Source organism: Rattus norvegicus, chromosome 3, assembly GCF_036323735.1.
Source record: "Rattus norvegicus strain BN/NHsdMcwi chromosome 3, GRCr8, whole genome shotgun sequence".
Lineage (NCBI taxonomy): Eukaryota > Metazoa > Chordata > Mammalia > Rodentia > Muridae > Rattus > Rattus norvegicus.
The window spans coordinates 159,909,881-159,927,869 of NC_086021.1; the positions used below are offsets into that span (position 1 = coordinate 159,909,881).

Below are 17,989 nucleotides of genomic sequence, written 5' to 3' on the forward strand. Positions count from 1 at the left end.
CATAAGCGACTGCCACTTCATTGCCATGTGTTTTGCCATTCACTTGTCCATTTGTACATGTGTATGTGTGTATCTGCCTCATCTGTGTGTGCAGCACACAGACAGCACACAAGAGGTCAGAGACTGAACTCAGATCGTTACGCTTGGCAGCAAGCACTTACCACTTAACCATCTCCAGCAGCAGACTGTTCTTCTCTCTGCATTAAAGTAACAAAAACTTGGTTCCTTGTCCAAAATATCAATGAAACAAAAACCTAGACACCGAGGGAAGTCCGAAGAGAAATGGGCAGGTAGCTTTCTAAGGCCTTCACTAATCCCTGGGTCCTTAGTCTTCTTCTGACAGGCCACACCCTTTCTTATCAAGCAAGTGGTAGATAATAGTCCACTCCCATGGTATCTTTGTGTTTCCCATGTGATCCCTGACAGCATCATGAGCATACCTGAGCTCCTTACTTAGGCTGGGTCCTAGGAAATGAGCATCATAGCCTCATGCCTGCAGCCAGAGTTAGCCACTTAACAATGTCAGGAGGTAGTGACTCTGCAGAAAAGGTGGCTTTTCCAGAAGCAGCGCCATGATAGCTTGAATTGCTAAGGTTGTTTGCCTTGTAAGCATGAGACCTGAGTTCTAGCCTCAGAACCCAGGGGAAAGAGGCAGGCATGAATAGAACAGGCAAGTGTTCACTTGTAACCCCAGCACTGGGGAAATGGAGATAGGCTCTGTGGGGCTCACTGACCAGCCAGACAAGTCACTTGGTGAGTCCTAGGCCCAGTGAGAGCCGTTGTCTCAAAAAGACAAGGCGGCAGGCCATGGGGAGGGATCAGGTAGAGGTCTGAGGTCTAACCTAGCATTCAAGAGGCCCTAATTTAGTCCCTGAGACCAGGAAGAAACAAAATAGAACCACATCAACCAAAAACACCCCCATAAAAAGACACTGAACAAAATAAAGCTTTATTTGAATATTTCTATAAATCATTCTGATAGGTTCTATCAGTAACCTGGAAACCTAGGCCATTCCCTAAAGTAACTGTAGTCAGCCAAGTAAATCCATCACATGGCTCTTTACCGCTGACTGTAACAAAGGACTATTAATATTTGTGCATACTACAACCACTCCACCTCCCGGGAGTATCAGAATATTTACCCCATTACCCAAGAAGTCAGGACAGACAGTAGGTGTGCAGTAACTAAGAAACACCCATAGAGCTGAGTTCTGTGGACCAGCCAGAACCATCTTCCTCTGCCCCCAGGGGCCCTGCTCACAGAGCTGCCACCCCTTCAAGCCCTCCCATGCTTAGCCACAACCAAGCTACAGAATACGTTTTCCAGACTTCACGGTTTGTGACACTCACCAGTGTCCAGAGGACTTAAGGCACATCGAGAGAGAACTCGCTCAAGAGCACCAAGTGTTGTCATTGGACCACAGTGGCTCTTGTTGCCCCAATCACAAGAGAAAGGGCAGGCAGAGTCTTCAAGAGCCCCAATGGGACCAGAGCCTTAGTAAGACACCTGAGTTTTCACCGGTTGCCACGAACAACCACACGTTTGAAGCAATATGACCTCCTATGAGGTCATATTCCCTGGGGAAAGAAGCTCCTTCCAGATCACAGCTTAGAGAAGCGAACCCAAATGATTTCACAAGTAAAGGAGAGGACATTCACTCCGTCTCTTGGGGATTAAAGGTGCTGGTGTGCAGCTCAGAGGTAGAGTGCTTGCCTAGTGTTCAGGAGGCCCTGAGTGCAATCCCTAAGGTGCGAAACGTAAATATAAGAATCGTCCAGTCTGTTCTATCACAAAATAAACCAAGTGAACCAAATATGAAATAGACACAGGAGGTGGATATGGCGACTTGGATTAGTAGGATGGGGACAGTTATGTGGCAGAGGCACAAACATCTATGGTTTGAATTTCAAGCACACTGAATGATAATTTTTTTAAAAAAGCACATTCTGTTATCCTCATCCCTGGGGAGGCAAGAATATTTTCCCACAGTGTGTGTGTGTGTGTGTGTGTGTGTGTGTGTGTGTGTGTGTGTGTGTGTGTGCATACGCACGCGCACGTGCAAAACTAAATGTTCACATTATACCCAAATGTTCTGTTACTCTCCCCAAATAGAAAAAGTACAAAAAAATAAAATATTCTGTGTTTTGTATCTAGACACATCTGGAGAAAACATGACAGTTCTGGAGCTAAGACCTCTGGTTACCCCGTGCTGGTTTAGTTCCAATTATGACTTAATTCTGGAAACCAGAAGTAGGACAAAGGCCTCCCCTTCCAGAGGCAGCGCTCGAGGCCCCAGGAGAAAGAAAGAGGGGCTTCAGCTGCAAATAGGGCAGTACATGGGTCATGTGCTCAGATGAAACAAGCCAGCTTTGAAGCTCCTTTCCCTGAGGGTGACCAGGGGTCCTGTGCGGCTTTGTCTGGGCAACACAGAGGTGCACCTCTCAGTTGGTGGCAGCCCGCTGCTCTTCGTACTCCCGAAAGGCACTCATGATCTCCGTGATGACACTGGGGTCCTCCAGGGTAGTGGTGTCCCCTAGATCCTGCCCCCTGCTGGTGATGATCTTCCTCAGCAGCCTCCTCATCACCTTCCCAGACCTGGTTTTGGGGAGACGCTTCACCACCTGGCAAAGATGAGTAGTGTTAGGGTCCGGACAGCACCCTCTGACTTGTGTCTGCACTGAGAGTCCTGTGGAGGCTGACACTCCCCACAGAGGACTACAAAGCAACTCTGCCCGATATATGAACCAAGCAAGGTGGTAATCCCCCTGCAAACTGACCCTGGAGCTGAAATCAACCCAAAGGGCAGGATCTAACCTGTGACCAAGCTTTGCTGAGCCCCCTCCAGGTGTGACTGATGGGCCTGTCTTGTCTATCACAATACTTAAGTGGTTTCCTTCTCAGCCCAAGCCGGGGACTTTGTTGGGTAAAGGAGAAAATTTTGTTGTTCAGTCTGATACTTTAAGAGCTATGTTTGGAAGGGGTGTGTCTGGGGGAGGGCGGTCATGGGGAGATGACAATACTTGCTGGATATTGAAGCCCTCTCTGGAGATAGTTAATGTTACAAGCTCAGCTAGTCAGCCAGCATTGTGAGCAATATGAAGGGGTGATGGACCCTTCCTGCCTCAGAGGATTCCAAACCCAGAAATCATTGTGAAGAAGTATCAGAAAAGAAAGAAAATAATCTGAAGAGACTCAAGGGTAGCCCAGGCCTTCCCACAGAAAATGACTCCTTGCAGGAAATGGGTAACATGTTCAAAAACCACATGAGCCTGGAGAACTCTGTGTCTCTCAAATCTTTAAAGTCTGTAGTTTGGCTGAGGCACAGCTTAGTGGTAGAGTTCAAACTCAGCATTCAGAAACCTGGGCTCAACTCTGTTATGATCTGAATCTTAGATGCTCTCCCAAGACTATGATAAGGGAATGGTCACCAGTCTGCGGTGCTGTTGGGAGACAGTGGAACTTTTAGGAGATTGGGTCTGATCAAAGCAAGAAAGGTCATCCGGGGCTGGCCCTTGAAGGACACATTAGGATCCCTGGTCCTCCCTCCTCCTGGGCTACCGTGATTTAAGCAGCTTTGTTTGCCACATGCTTGCCACCAAGATGAACAGTGTTGCTAACCGGCCAAAAATACAGCCCAGCTCACCAACCAAAAACTGTAACCATGAACCAAAATAAAGCCTTCCCATCATTTAAGTTAAAGTCTCAAGCACTTTGCCTCTGAGATAGAAAGCAAACACATACCTAACATCACAAAAAGAAAATATAAAATTTCTATTCTCCTTACCATTCAGTCTTATGCCAGCAGTCATCCTTCAAGGGTCTAGCCTTGCCTAGGACTGTGTCCTACACAGGTGTCTGCTGTAAACTTCAAATGCACAGACCTTCCCTGTCTCAGGAAAACCCAAACCACTAAGGACAGTTTTGATGTTGGCATAAATGGAACCCCTTGCTTGTAAAAGTTCAACATTGCTTGACATTCATGGACAGCAGAGACTTAAAAGATAGTGACGCTCTCCCCCTGAGGTGGAGTTGACTCACCAGGATCTGGTCAGGCACAGCATACTTGGCGATCTTGGTGGCCACTGCCAACTTGAGCTCATTTACCACCACGTTTGCATCACGGACGTCATCTTTCAGTACAATGAAGGCAAACGCAGCTGGAAGGAGGACAAAGACTGGGGAGTGCTAGGTCCTGAGTCTGTCTTGAATCCCCTACCTCCAGCTGCTGTAAACCCAGAGGGTTTCTAAATCCTGAAATGGTTACATAGTAGCCACTGGTTTCAGCTACTGCAACCCTGAAAGAGCATGTCCTACACAGCCATTCTGCCAGTGTCCCGCATGGGTGGTCATGCGTGGTTGAGAGCATGACACAGCTGCAGTGCTGATGGCTGTGTGTGACCTGGGACATGTGACTTAACGTTCTGATCCCTCAGCTGTGAAAGAATGCATGACATGGGCTGCCTGGAAATAGACACAAGATTGTGTATCAGCATACTGGTGAATACATGGCTTTTTTTTTTTCTTAAAAATGCTGTCCCCTGAAGCTGGGGAGATAGCTTAATCAGTAAAGAAGGGGCCACATAAGGACAATAACCTGAATTCAGATCCCTTGCACTTGGGTTAAAAAGCAGGCATGTGTGGTGATACATGCCTGTAAACCTAGCACTGGGGAGGTAGGAATAGGAGGGCTCCTGGAGCTGACTGGCTGGACAGCCTAGCCAATCAGTGAGCTTCGGGTTCAATGAGAGCCCATGTCATAAAAATTCAGTGGAAGACAACTGAGCAAGACATTTAATTTTGACCTCTTGTTTTCACACGCATGGGCACTATACAATCATATTCTCTCTCTCTCTCTCTCTCTCTCTCTCTCTCTCTCTCTCTCTCTCTCTCTCTCTCTCCCACATTACATGGCCATATGTCAACTGCTGGTTAAGTGTGCTGGGTGCAATGTGTCCAACAGTATCAAACTTCAACCTTGAAAGCTCCACCATGGAAGAAAGTTCTGCCAGGCTGCAAGGTGAGTGCATAGATCAGTGCAAACGCTAGGTGACATTTTCCAGTATCCTGGCAAGGTCCAGAAAGGACCACAGCCCCTGCTACCACACAAAAAATCTAATCATACTGTTTGTCTGTTCCTGTCTTCCAAACTTAGCCTTCTCCTGAGCTTCTGTAATCCACCACACCACACTGTGTAGCATCCTCATGGACCATGTTCACTGTCTGTCTCTCCTTTCTGTTCCCTGAACGTCCCATCCAGTGACTCCATGATGGCTTCACCTACTTTACAATCCTTGGCCTGTCTCCAGCATCTAAAACCATGCCCTGAGTATGGGAGGTGCTTGTTAAATGTGTTGACAAATGATTTCATGCCCGAGGTACAATCTGTATGTAGTGAACTAAGCTGCTACTAGACAGGCTTCCCCATGGTCACCTGACAAACTCCATTCATCCCTCAAAGGCAAGCTTGGTTAGCACATGCTCTTCGACAATTTCTCTTACTCTCTCCGTACATTATAATATTTGGTCTACAGAACGGTTCACCACCCGGGTCAGGTTGTGAGATCTTCAGAGGAAAGAACTACATTGTTTCACCTTGGCAGCTGACGTGACTGTGAAGACAAACCTGGATTACTGATTCCAGAGGCAGGGATGAAGGGCGGTGGAGGAGCAGGTTAAGAGCCCGAGAAGTGCAAGGTCCAAATGGTCACAAACCAACAGGACTAGAAGCTAGCCAAAGCCCACAGTATTCAGGTCCTAGTCAAACTAGACCCTCCAGGGCTCAGAGGAAGTGGGGACAAACTCCAAAAGCGACAGTAACCAAGAACTGTGACTGGGTTATTCACGAGTCACAGATCTGATAGAAGCCAGTAGCATCACGCTGTATGTAAATTTCCCTCCCAGTCCTGCAGGCACTGAAGGGTTGGGAATATCTGATGCTGAGAGCTTCCTCTGGAGTACCAAGAGGCCAGAGGACCCAGAGAGAATGCCAAGCGTCAGGCACCACAGTGGGAACCCACGTGGCAGCTGAACAGCTGAGGCAGAGCACAACCTAGCATACAGCCTACCCCCTCTAAAGCTACCCCACTGCAGGGCAGACCTTCGACCTTGCTCCTATTTATCTAGAGTTCATCTAAGGACTGATAACCCCCAAGGACAAGTCAGAAGGTGCCTGACGTCACAGGCCTTGTTCAGCAGTTCCTTGCCCTCTCGGGTTTAGGACTGAAGTGTTGGCACTGTCTTGAAACTTGGGCACACTGAACCTTCACAGCTTCCAGATTCCAAGAGCACACCAGAGCACTGCAGATACTTAGATCACGGAGATACCAAATGCAGGGACCCAAAAAGGGAGTCCAGGTCCCTACCCAAATGAGGGATCTTCACAGCTACCCATAAGGAACTGTTCTTACTGCTACCCACCTCCTGTCCTGATGATATCTAGACATTACCTCTGACAGAGGGTGTCCCAAACAGCTCTCCCACATGCCTTTGTCCCAAGAGCAAAGCCATTGCCACATCAACACATTGGATCTATGGTAACGACGGATGTTGTTTTAAAAGCACTTAATTGATGTTTAAATTTCGCAACAAGTCAGTTCAAAGATAGTATCTGATGGGGCTGGAGAGATGGCTTGTCAGTTAAGAACACTGGCTACTCTTCCAGAGGACAGAGGTCTTATTCCAAGTACTTACATGGCAGCTAATTACTATCCATAAATTCAGTCCCAGGAGATCCAGTGCCCCCATCTCTCTACCTCTGCAAGCACCACACACATGTGGTGCACAGATATACATGCAGGCAAAACATCCACAGACATTAAATAAAAATATGAAAAGGAAAGAAAAGGCAGTCTCTAAGGGGTGTGGTGGAGCTCAGTAGCAGACCGCATGCTTAGCATGTTTGAGGACTTGCTTTCTAGCTGGGATATGAAAAAGGTTAAATTTTTGATGAAGTACAAGAATAGCAGCACATAAGTGTGGACAAGAGTCAGGCGACACTTGGAGCAAGCTGTAACACAGAATGTCCCTAAGAGGAGAGAGAAGGCTCAATCCCAGGCAACTTCACAGGGCATACAGATCGTTTTGTGCAGAAATGACCTCACACATGTTTAGAATATGGCCGTGTCACACCAGGCCACAGGGTCTGCCATTGCAACACTCAAGTGTCCTTTCTAGACACAGCCACTTGGGAATCAGCCGGCTCCAGGGGAAAAAAAAATTTAAAAGATATCATTGACTTAAGAGCATTCTGATAATTTACTCTGCTGTCCCTTACCATGTCAATATGCTGTGGAATGTCAAGTTTCCCCAGCAACTCAGGGCAACACACAACCTGCTCCAGAGCATATATCCCAGTACACAGGCTTAGCAGCTACAGAGCTGGCCTGAGTGCTGAAACAAAGCGGGTGGGTGGGCAAGAGGATACGTGTGTGTGTGTGTGTGTGTGTGTGTGTGTGTGTGTGTGTGTGTGTGAGAGAGAGAGAGAGAGGGGGGGGGGAGAGAGAGAGAGAGAGAGAGAGAGAGAGAGAGAGAGAGAGAGAGAAAGAGAAAGTACCCCAGTCAGAGACCCTGGAAACAGAGACTTCCCAGGCTCAGCCAGCAGCTGAATATATCATGACTTCCTATGACTGAATGGCCTTAAAGTTCAACGAATCTGGGCATTTCATAGCTTAGACTTAATATTTACCTAGATCGGTGCCCTCACCTGGAAGGCAACAGTATACCCCATAAGGCCCCATCGCTGTATCCTGATGTCTTTCTATTGGAGCACCCTGTTGGGCATGAACCTCCACTATAGAGAAAAGAGAAGACACTCACCTTCTCCTTTGATGTCATGAGGGTACCCAATGACAGCAGTTTCTGGGACAGCGGGATGGTCAGCCTGCACAGAACAGAGGACAAAAGGACCTGAGATGACTTGGGGTGTACGTTCGCATCCTGACTCTGAGATCAACAGAGGCATTGTTTGAGTACCAGGCAAAGTAAAAGGCAGGCTGGGCTTACCATTGCATCCTCAATCTCTGCAGTCCCCAGGCGATGACCACTGATGTTGATGACATCATCCATGCGCCCTGTGATCTGGTAATAGCCACCCTCCGTCCGGTGAGCTCCATCTCCAGTGAAGTAGTAACCTACACCATAGTGGGGCATTCAGGGCCAGGGACTCTGAGCCAGGCCCCTTCGCAGGCTGAGTTCCTGACCTGTTATCTCCCTCCAGCAACTAACCCATAAACACCTCTCTAGGGGGTCCCAGGCTGTGTTCTAATGAGAGGGCAAGTGACACTGAGACTACGTCCTAGGAATGATGTCGAGACTGTCCGGAAAGCAGAAAACAGACAGTAGCACAGCGGGGATGCTCATAAAGATGGAAGGCAGCTGGAACCTTGAGACTGAACTCTGCAACTTCCAGCACAGCAGAGATGTTGGCAGTCACACAAACTTCCAACCCATGACCCAAAGGAAACGTGAGAATAGGACCATTAACCGTGAGAACACCCAGCCTCTGTGACAGCTTCCCGAGCATGTCTCACCACTCGTTGTCCCCCGGTATCTACCACAATGCCCACCCCAGGCCGGAGCCAAGGATAGACTCATGTTCATCCAGGTCCCTACAAAGGCTCGGCATGCCAGCCCGATCTCCCAGCCAAGATAAGGAAGGCCTGGGAAGTAAAGGGAGGGTGCAGAGCCACTCACTTTCACAGAGCCATGACATCATACTCAGCTGCCATGAATTTAGCCAGGTCCCCTCTCTACAGAAACAATGATTCCAGGAATCCATGGAGAATCTCCCCGAGCTGCTCACCTGGGTACGTTCTGAAGTAGGCATCTACGAACCTCTGGTGGTCACCGTAGATGGTCCTTGCCATGCCTGGCCAAGCTTGGGAAATACACAGGGCCCCAGAGACATCACCACCCTCCACAACATTGCCCTACAGGTGGAGGGAGACACTCATGAGAGACCTGGCCAGCTCTGGGAGGAAGGCAACGAGTTGACTATCAGCTTGACCTGAGGCAAAAATATGCAGCACTGAATAGAATTGTCCAGAGGTTTCCTCCTGACAAAGTCTGAAGAGGGCCATGACTTGCAGCAGTCATTAGCAGTGCTGTTTAAGAAAGGGCTGCAGGGCATGTGTGAGGACCTGGCCTTTACTCCAAGGACTAGACCCTGCATCTTAGCAAGGGACAGAAATCAGGGGAGTGGAAAGCTTGCCAGATGCAGAGCAAGGCATTATGTGCAGGGGACAACCTTTGCAAGACCCCTCATACCTTCTCATCCATGAGTGCAGGGACAATGCCAAAAAACGGCCTCATGGCCATGCCTGGGAGGATCTCTGCCCCATCTTCCGAGGGCCGTGGTGCAATGCAGATGCCTCCAGTTTCTACAGGAAGGATGAAGAGACACCAATTGACCTGGGAGCTCGGGACAGATATATTCAACAATGTGCCCATCTAGTTTTGGTCTGTTGTCACCGTGGACACAAGCAGAGCCCCGAGCTCTGCATTTGGCAGATGGGTATGGGTCCTACCCTCTGTCCAATAGGCCCTCCCTGGGTTGGGCCTATGTTTGAAGTAGGGAAAGGTGAAAAGCCTCCTACTTGCACAGGAAGATGGAAGAAATAGACTTCCGGCAGCTGAGACCAATGAATAGTGATGCCCGTGTGGTCATTTCTCTGGCACTGAACCAATCAGCATGTGTGGCAGTGTTTCACGAGGCACACTGTGAAAAGTTCTCTGTCCTATGTCTTCCAGCACAGACCAGAGATGTTATTTGAACCTGTGTCATGCTGTCAACAGTGGTGGCCTCTTTCCCTGAACATCCCAAGGAGTCAGATATATTTTTTAAAATAAGGACAAATCAAAACAAAAATGCCATAGGGGGTAAAAAACTTCCTTCTCCTGCAAAAAGATGTGTCCTCCCGAGAAGTGTCTGTGTCCAGAAAGGGGTGGTGTTGAGGTGGAAAACTATTGAGCGTGTATGAGGCCCTGGGCTGAGTCCCAGCACTGCACCAAAATTAAAAGGGAAGCAAACAAGCAAGGAAAGGGCTTCTGCCTGTAAAGGAGAATGAGCCCTGGGGACTTGTCAGGCCACTGGCCCTAGTTTGTCACCTCATTTCCTCCTCACTCTGGAGCTCACACAGAGGCTGTAAGACACACATGAAACCGAGGCTCAGGAGGGCGTTATGCGTCCCCCTACAGCAGCCAGGCTGTACCCTGGAACCTTCTGCTATGCAACTGCATGCCAAAGGGACATGGGCCTCGTGAGCATCACCACAGTCCCTTTTGAGAGCACAAACCCTGGTGCTAGGGATGCACGAGCCTCTCCAGTCCCAGGTTAGTCCTCAGGCCTGTGACAACTCCCCATCAGGGACACTCACCTGTCTGCCACCAAGTGTCCACCAGGGTACATCTGCCATCACCCACCACTTTGTGGAGCCACTCCCAGGCCTCATGATTGATGGGCTCTCCCACTGAAACCACAAAGAAGCAAAAGGGAAATTAACAGGCTTCAAAGAAACAAAAAGGAATAAACTATTAGGGAGGAACAGTTCAGTGATCTTCCCGAAGGCTACACCAGAGGACCTGGAAAAGGTCTGTGTTCCCATGTTCCAGTCATCAAAGTAATGCACTTTATGATGACTGCATGCACTCCGACAGCTCAAAAGAAAAGAAAAAAAAAGGTCAAAACCATGGGGAAACAGGAGACGACCACCCATAGTGCAGGACGGAAATCTGGCACCAGGTTTCTGAGGAGCAAGTGTGGTGCCTTTGCTGTAGTATTCAAGAGAGCAAACATTTCATACAACTATTTTGGACAATTGTCAGGGGCAGAACCTGTTAAAGCTAAATGACTGTGAGTAGACCTGACAAAGAATGGACACAGTCATTTGCACATGTACACAGAAGAGCCCATGCCAGGTTGCTCATCACTGCCAGAAAAAGAGACTGCCTTCAAGGGCAGAATGGGTGCACTGTGGTATATCTATGCAGTGGAATACTATAGAGCTATGAAAATAAGCAAGCCACTGCTACCCACAACAACAGATCAGATGGCCCCACCCACATGAAGCTCAGAACATAACGACCCACACTGAGAGAACTCCCACAGTGAGTGACAGGGGTGGCTGGAGAGAGTCTTCCATATCCTACTCTGCTTTCTACTCCATATTCTTCCATAGTTGATATAGGCAATGGTCACCTGTGTTGTGTATGAAAGAAAGCCTTTATCAACATGGCTCCTTGGCATCTGTATGCTTCACTGGCTCTTAAGCCTCTGAAAGAGGCGCTCTGCCCTAGCATTCTGTGGTCTGACTTCACAGTGTCTGTCAGGAAAGCCCCCAGAGCTGGCACACAGCCCTTGCTCATCAGTTTTGAGCAAATACTGTTGAAACAGTGGAGTGCCGCCCCGCCCTGTTTAGTATAACTATGCAGTTTAGCACTGCCTAACAAAACCCCAGGGCCATGCTAAGCCACACAGCACTGCGCTCACCTGACCCCAGTGTGCGCAGGGAGGAGCGGTCATACTTTTTCACCCAGGCATCCCCGAACTTCAGCAGCAGTCGGACAGCTGTCGGGGCACCATAGAACTGGTTGATCTTTAGCCTCTGTACTGTCTCCCAGTAACGACCTACAAAGAGTCACAGTCAGTCAGATAGCCCGGCAAGCGTGATCTATTTTACACATGCAAGCCAAGCTCAGCGTTTTGAAGGCTGGGTCTGTGCATGTGATCATAGAAAGGAAGCCTGTGCCATCCTTGAAGAAAGGGGTCGCAGAGAACTCCCTAATTACAAGATGTCACGCAGAAGCTTCTACACCCAACCTTGGATGACAGCATCATGTGAGGTGTTCCACATGAGCTAGCCAGGGATCAGCTTCAGCTATTATAGCTGCAAGTTTTAAAAAGTGACATGGAACCTTGATCAGGAGTTATTAAATGGTCCCTAAAGTAATGACTCATCTTCCCTTGGTAACAGCATAGCTACTGGTATATGTGCATCCATGTGCCCAGAAAACACACACCTAATACTGAGAAACTCCGCAGTTCACACCATTCCATGAAGCTCTTCTCTTTTTTTTTTTTTAATATTTTATCTATTTATTATATAGGAGTACACTGTAGCTGTCTTCAGATACACCAGAAGAGGGCATCAGATCTCATTACAGATGGTTGTGAGCCACCATGTGGTTGCTGGGATTTGAACTCAGGACCTCGGGAAGAGCAGTCGGTGCTCTTAACCACTGAGCCATCTCTCCAGCCCCCCATGAAGCTCTTCTTAAGCTATCACTGTATTGATTTCCTTGAGTCGGGCTGAGGGGGGTAAGAGGGAGCAAAGAAAAAGTTCACACCCCAGCCCTGTGGCATGTTAGGGCAAGACCAGCAACAATTTGACTGCACTAAAGTAAATCTTTGGGGAAACTGTATCATGTGAGAGAAACACAGAAAGACAGCAGAGATAAGATATATCCTCAAAGTGGTGCAGTTTAACAAGGGTAGCTACAAGCCATGTATGGTCTTGAAGCTAGAGCGGTGGGACAGAGGATGGTAGGAAAGATGGCTGGCTGGGCTAGGCTTTGAGAAAGGGCACATGTAGACAACTGGAATGGCCCTAGATATGAGATAGAGGATGCTGAAGTAGTGGTTCTCGGCAGGCAGCTACCAATATAGGGACAGGAAACATGAAATGGGCAGTTTTGAGGTGAGATTCCTCCTGGTCAAACGCCCTCTGATGTTTCTGCACATGGAAGCAGGTTCCAGTTCATCTAGCAGGGCTCAAAGCTTAGCATCTCCAGTGTCCACCTGGCATCTGGCCAATGGGACACAAGAACTGTCCCCTTGACAGATACAAGTCTCCAGGCTTCTGTAACTCTTTCATCCAACCTTGAGATTCCCTCCCCTACTACCTAGAGCTGGCCTCACCAGAGTTCTTGGTCCTCACCAGCATCAGGGTAAACTGGGGTGCTCTCAAAAAGGACCGTGGTAGCTCCATTGCAGAGGGGTCCATACACCACATAGCTGTGTCCTGTGATCCAACCGATGTCAGCCACACAACCAAAGACATCACCTGGATGGTAGTCAAACACGAGCTACGGATACAGGAGAGGACCCTCAAGAACTTGTCTTCCCCAAGTCCCCCTTTTCCTACCCACCAGTAAGACACAGTCATTTGCACGGCAGTCTGTAACTGTGATGGCCACCACAGCTGTCAGGGGGAAGGTGAAGGATGGCTGCAGAGGTTTCTCACATAGTCCAGCAGAAGACAGAGTCACAAACACAGACAGTGGCCACAGTGTAATGTGGCCATTACAAGTATCAAACTGTAAATGGTACATAGCCCAGGGAATGATAGCAAGGCAAATAATGCTGAGCTACAGAATGAAGTTTGCTCTGGAGTTCATCTGTGAGCTAAAGACAGCCCATGTTCTGACAGGTATGCACTGGTGGTGCCATTTTATCTCATTATGCAATTAAGGTGTGGCAACTTGAAGTGGGTATGTGCCTTGGCAGTAGAGCTCAGTCTTCTCATACACAAAACCCCAAGTTTAGTCTGTAGCATCAAGAAAAGAAAAAATAAGTCTGGCATTTTTCTGAACTACCTTATACCACTGTTTTTTTTTTAACATTCTAAAAATTTAAACATTCTAAAAATCAAATGCAAACACCATTCGAGCACCATCAGCGTCTGTAAGTGTGCAAGGGACACCCGCTTCCCCTTGCTGAAGGGACAACTTGGGATCCTGTTGGCCATTAGAAGAAAACAAAGATTAGAGACCCAGTGACAAATGACTAACTGACAGAAGACAAAGTCTAAAGAAAAGAAAGGGATAAAAAGGAACCCACAGGGTAAAGAACACATCCAGATATTGTGATGAGCAAAAATACTATGTCTAGGGTTATGCTTTGGGGTGAACCTTGAAAGGAACGTGGGACAGTAATATATCACATTATGGAAAAATAGGGCTATAGAAAGGGCTTCTGCAAGACGAATAAACATTCCACTTCTTCATCAAAGTGGTATCATTCTATAGTAATTTATTGAAATGCAGATTAGAATTTGGTAGGATCTGTGTATTTTTGAAAAAGAGTTTTGCTGGTATGGTGGCACACACCGTTAGATACTTGTACTTGGAAAGCAGAGGCAGACAAGGTGCTATGTGTGTGAGGTCAGTTTGCTCTACATAGCAAGTTCCAGGCAGTCAAGACTACATAGGAAGACCCTGCCTCAAAAAAAAAAACCTATTTTTAATCTTTGGTTAGGAAGTCCCCCAGTTTCTACTACTTTTACACACACACACACACACACACACACACACACACACACACACACGAATTGCCTCAGTCATGGTGTCTCTTTACAATTACAGAACAGTGACTAAGATAGAAATTGGGACCAGGGACTTGGATACTACTATGACAGGCCTGACCACGCTGTTTGTTGGAGGAATATTGAAGACTTTGGGGCTTTGGACTAGAAAAGGCAGACTTTAATGAGACATTCTAGCAGGAGCATGGAAGGCATTACTGAAGGTTGCTTGAACTGCAGGGGCCCAGCTCAAGAAGTTTCAGAAGGGAAGAATAATAGTAAGTAGCCTAGTGACCATTCGTGATATTTCGGTGAAAAGTGTCTGCTTTCAACCCTTGTCTCCCCAAGGCTAAGTTGAAGAGTTGCTCTGGCAGAGGAGATTTCAAGACTGACTTTGTCGTGTGGTTATTAACCACCCTCATGTAGATGTATTATGAAAAGGAGCTAAACAAAGGGAAATAAGAAATGCATGGTTTGAGGAGAAAAAGCACCAGGAAAGGTCATGTCCAAGCCAAGTCCTGTACTCGAGGAGATACAAAGCTGAAAGAAAAGCCTGACGCTAAATGCAAAAGAGTGGTAACCTCAGGGCAAGACCCCACGCAGATAAGCTTCCAACTTGTATAAAGGAGTTAAGCAGCAAAGGGAACCATCTTTGGAAACTACAGAAAGCAGATACAAATGTAATTAAAAGAAGAGGACAAGTTCCAGCTTCAGTGAGCAGCAGAATTTGTCAGCTTCAGCCACTCACACAATGCTGGCTTTACAGTCAAGGATACAAGAAAGGAGTTGGGGAATCTCCCCCTAGCTAAGGAAAGCTTCTGAGGCCAGGGATATGTCGGGGTTTCCCTGAATGGAGTCCCAGAGAGGCCATTATATGAAGCTGTGAAAGTGAGGCCCAGATTGTGTTAGAGCACCCGGGTGCTGGAATCACCGGACATGGAATACTGCCAAAGAGAGCTGCTAACAAGGAGTGGAGCCAACCCAAGAGAGAGAAGTGTGTTGCAGTCCTCAATGCTGAAAGGAGATGGACATCAGACACAGAGATGCAGAATTTGGAATTTGCCCTGCTGGGGTAACTGCTTTCCTCCAGCATTTCCTCACTATAACCCGTTTACCCCCTTTCAGAATGCTAATTACATTCTATGTTATTGTACGTTGGAACTATGCCATCTACTTTTTTATTTTGATTATATTAAGGGAATGAGTTTCAGAGACTTTGGACTTTAAAACAGAGTTAAGACTGTGATAGATTATGGAGACTTTTGAAGTTGAACTGAATACATTTTGTATTATGATATGACTGCAAGCCTATAGGGACCAGGGAGTGGAATGTGGTGATTTGAATGAGAATCACCCCAACAGGCTCATATAGTTGAATGCTTAGTAACCACTGGGGCTAGGCTTGAGGTTTCAAAAGTCCATGGCAGGTCCTGCACCCCTCCCCCACCCTCTGCCTTTCCCTCCCCCCCACCCCCCCACCCACGCCTACAGATCTGGATGAAGAACTCTCAGTTACTTCTCAACACAATATCTGCCTGTGTGCCACCATGATGATTGTGGACTGTTCTCTGAAAATGTAAGCAAGCACCCAATTAAATGTTTTCTTTTATAAGAGTTGCCTTGGTTATGGTGTCTCTTCACAGCAATTAAACAGTGAGTAAGACACCAGCCAAGATTTTTCTGGGACTCAAGGCTCTCTCTGGAAGCCTGGCTGGAACTCTGGCCTCATGATAGAAGAGACCAAGCCAAGGAAAGTTGCCACTAGCCAGAACAATGTCTAAACCCTGCTCACTGAGATCTGTGGTCACTAGTCATAGCCAAGTTCAGCTTTAGGAATAGAGCATCCAGCCCACCAATGGAACCTAGAAACTCAGCCCTACCTAGGAAGTGTCAGCTACTCTCTGGGGTAACCAGGGACCCATGTTAAATCATAGTCTTCTACCCATCAACACTTTCTTTCTATATTGGAAGCATTATCTGTCATTTAATGTGCCTAAAGGGTAGCCCACTGCAATTTCCACTCACTAATTCAAATTTCTTTATAAAAAGTGTTTTGCTTTTGAAATGAGTAGCACTAATTGTTTTTGAAGACACAAATATTTTTTCTTTTCTTTTCGGCGTCAGTGGGAAGCCAGGGTTGGTGATATATGCCTATAATCCCAGCTTTAAAGAAGCTGAAGCAGGAGATCAGTCTGGGTTACAGAATAAGATTATATATATATATATATATATATATATATATATACACACACACACACACACACGCACACGCACACACATATATACATAATGAGAGGGGATAGATGACTCAAGGAGACAGTGTCTTCTAGACACAAGACTAATGTTCAAATGAACTCCCAGAGATGGTGGGCAGCATGCCACAACATGGTTTTACTGCTGTGAAGAAACAACACAACAACTGTTATAAAGGAAACCATTTAACTGGGGCTGGCTTACGGTCCAGAATTCAGGACTTTAGACCATCGTCATCATAGCAGGAAGCACGATGGCATGCAGGCAGACAGGGCACTAGAAAGGTAGCTGAGTTCTATATCTGGATCAGCAGGCAGCAGGAATGTAACTGGATTGAGCTTCGGAGACCTCAAACCGTGGCCCCCTAAAGTGACACACTTCCTCCAGCAAAGCCATTCTTACTCCGACAAGGCCACACCTCCTAATAGCACCATTCCCTACGAACTAAGTATTCAAGTATTCAAACACATCATTCCCGTTCAAAACACCACAGGCTGTCTCACCCCTAACAAAGAAGTTATCTGTAATTGACACCCAATAACAAGGGGAAAACCAATCTTTCCCAGTGGAATGTAATTGGGAATATCAACCATACTCCAGAGCGGGCCCTGTGCCCGTGTATGTTGACAGGTATAGTATGGAATCCGTGTTTTTTGTGGATTTTTCAGTTTTTGTCTTATTGTTTGTTTTGGATTTTGTGTTTGTGATCTCTCTCTCTCTCTCTCTCTCTCTCTCTCTGTCTCTGTCTCTCTCTCTCTCTCTCTCTCTGTGTGTGTGTGTGTGTGTGTGTGTGTGTGTGTCGGTTTTATTTTCAGTTTTTGTTAAAGAGAGAGAACATGAAAAGAGAGTTGGTTGGTTAGGGAGGTAGGTAAGATCTGAGAGGAGAGTTGGGGAAGGGGAAAGCATAATCGAACTGTATTGTACGGAAAACATTAAATAAAATTTAAAAAAAAACTCAACCAAACAAAAAAGTAAAAATCAGAAAGGATGAACTATGACCTTCTGAGTGGAAGAAAATAAATACTTACTATATCATAGTGAATGTATTCATCTTTATACCAAGACAGGGTTTGGCTTGTGCAATGTGACTTTTACTTACTGGGGTGATTGCCATCATCGAAGACTTACTGCCTCCGTCTGCTAACCCAGGCCTAGTCCTGGAGGCTCCCAGCCTCCGTACAATCTAGGCCTAGAATGTTTTCAGCCTCTGAGACTTGCTGCTGAGTAAGCTCACCCTTTCTAGTTCTTTCTGAGCTCTGGCTGGCTGGTCAACTCGTCTGCTCTGGCTCAAACTCCTCTCCAAGCTGACTGATCCAACCTGGCTTCTCTCAGCCTCTCCTACATTGCTCTGCTTGGCCTCAGACTGACTTCGACAATATGTTCTGCTCTTCTGACTCCTCCTCACTCTCTGGCTTGTTCTGTCTTCATGTGCATCCAG

General features: G+C 47.1%; 1 protein-coding gene across 1 annotated transcript in view; it reads right to left on the minus strand.

The window, feature by feature from the left end:
• Positions 1 to 928: 928 nt before the first annotated feature.
• Acss1 (acyl-CoA synthetase short-chain family member 1) overlaps positions 929 to 17,989 on the minus strand; it is a 49,940-nt gene continuing 32,879 nt past the window's right edge. Inside the window, 9 exon segments of the mRNA NM_001106524.1 lie at positions 929 to 2,622; positions 4,040 to 4,158; positions 7,817 to 7,880; positions 8,003 to 8,130; positions 8,802 to 8,928; positions 9,266 to 9,378; positions 10,375 to 10,467; positions 11,487 to 11,624; positions 12,934 to 13,081. Of these exon segments, the coding sequence (NP_001099994.1) occupies positions 2,443 to 2,622; positions 4,040 to 4,158; positions 7,817 to 7,880; positions 8,003 to 8,130; positions 8,802 to 8,928; positions 9,266 to 9,378; positions 10,375 to 10,467; positions 11,487 to 11,624; positions 12,934 to 13,081 (1,110 nt within the window). The 3' untranslated portion in view covers positions 929 to 2,442.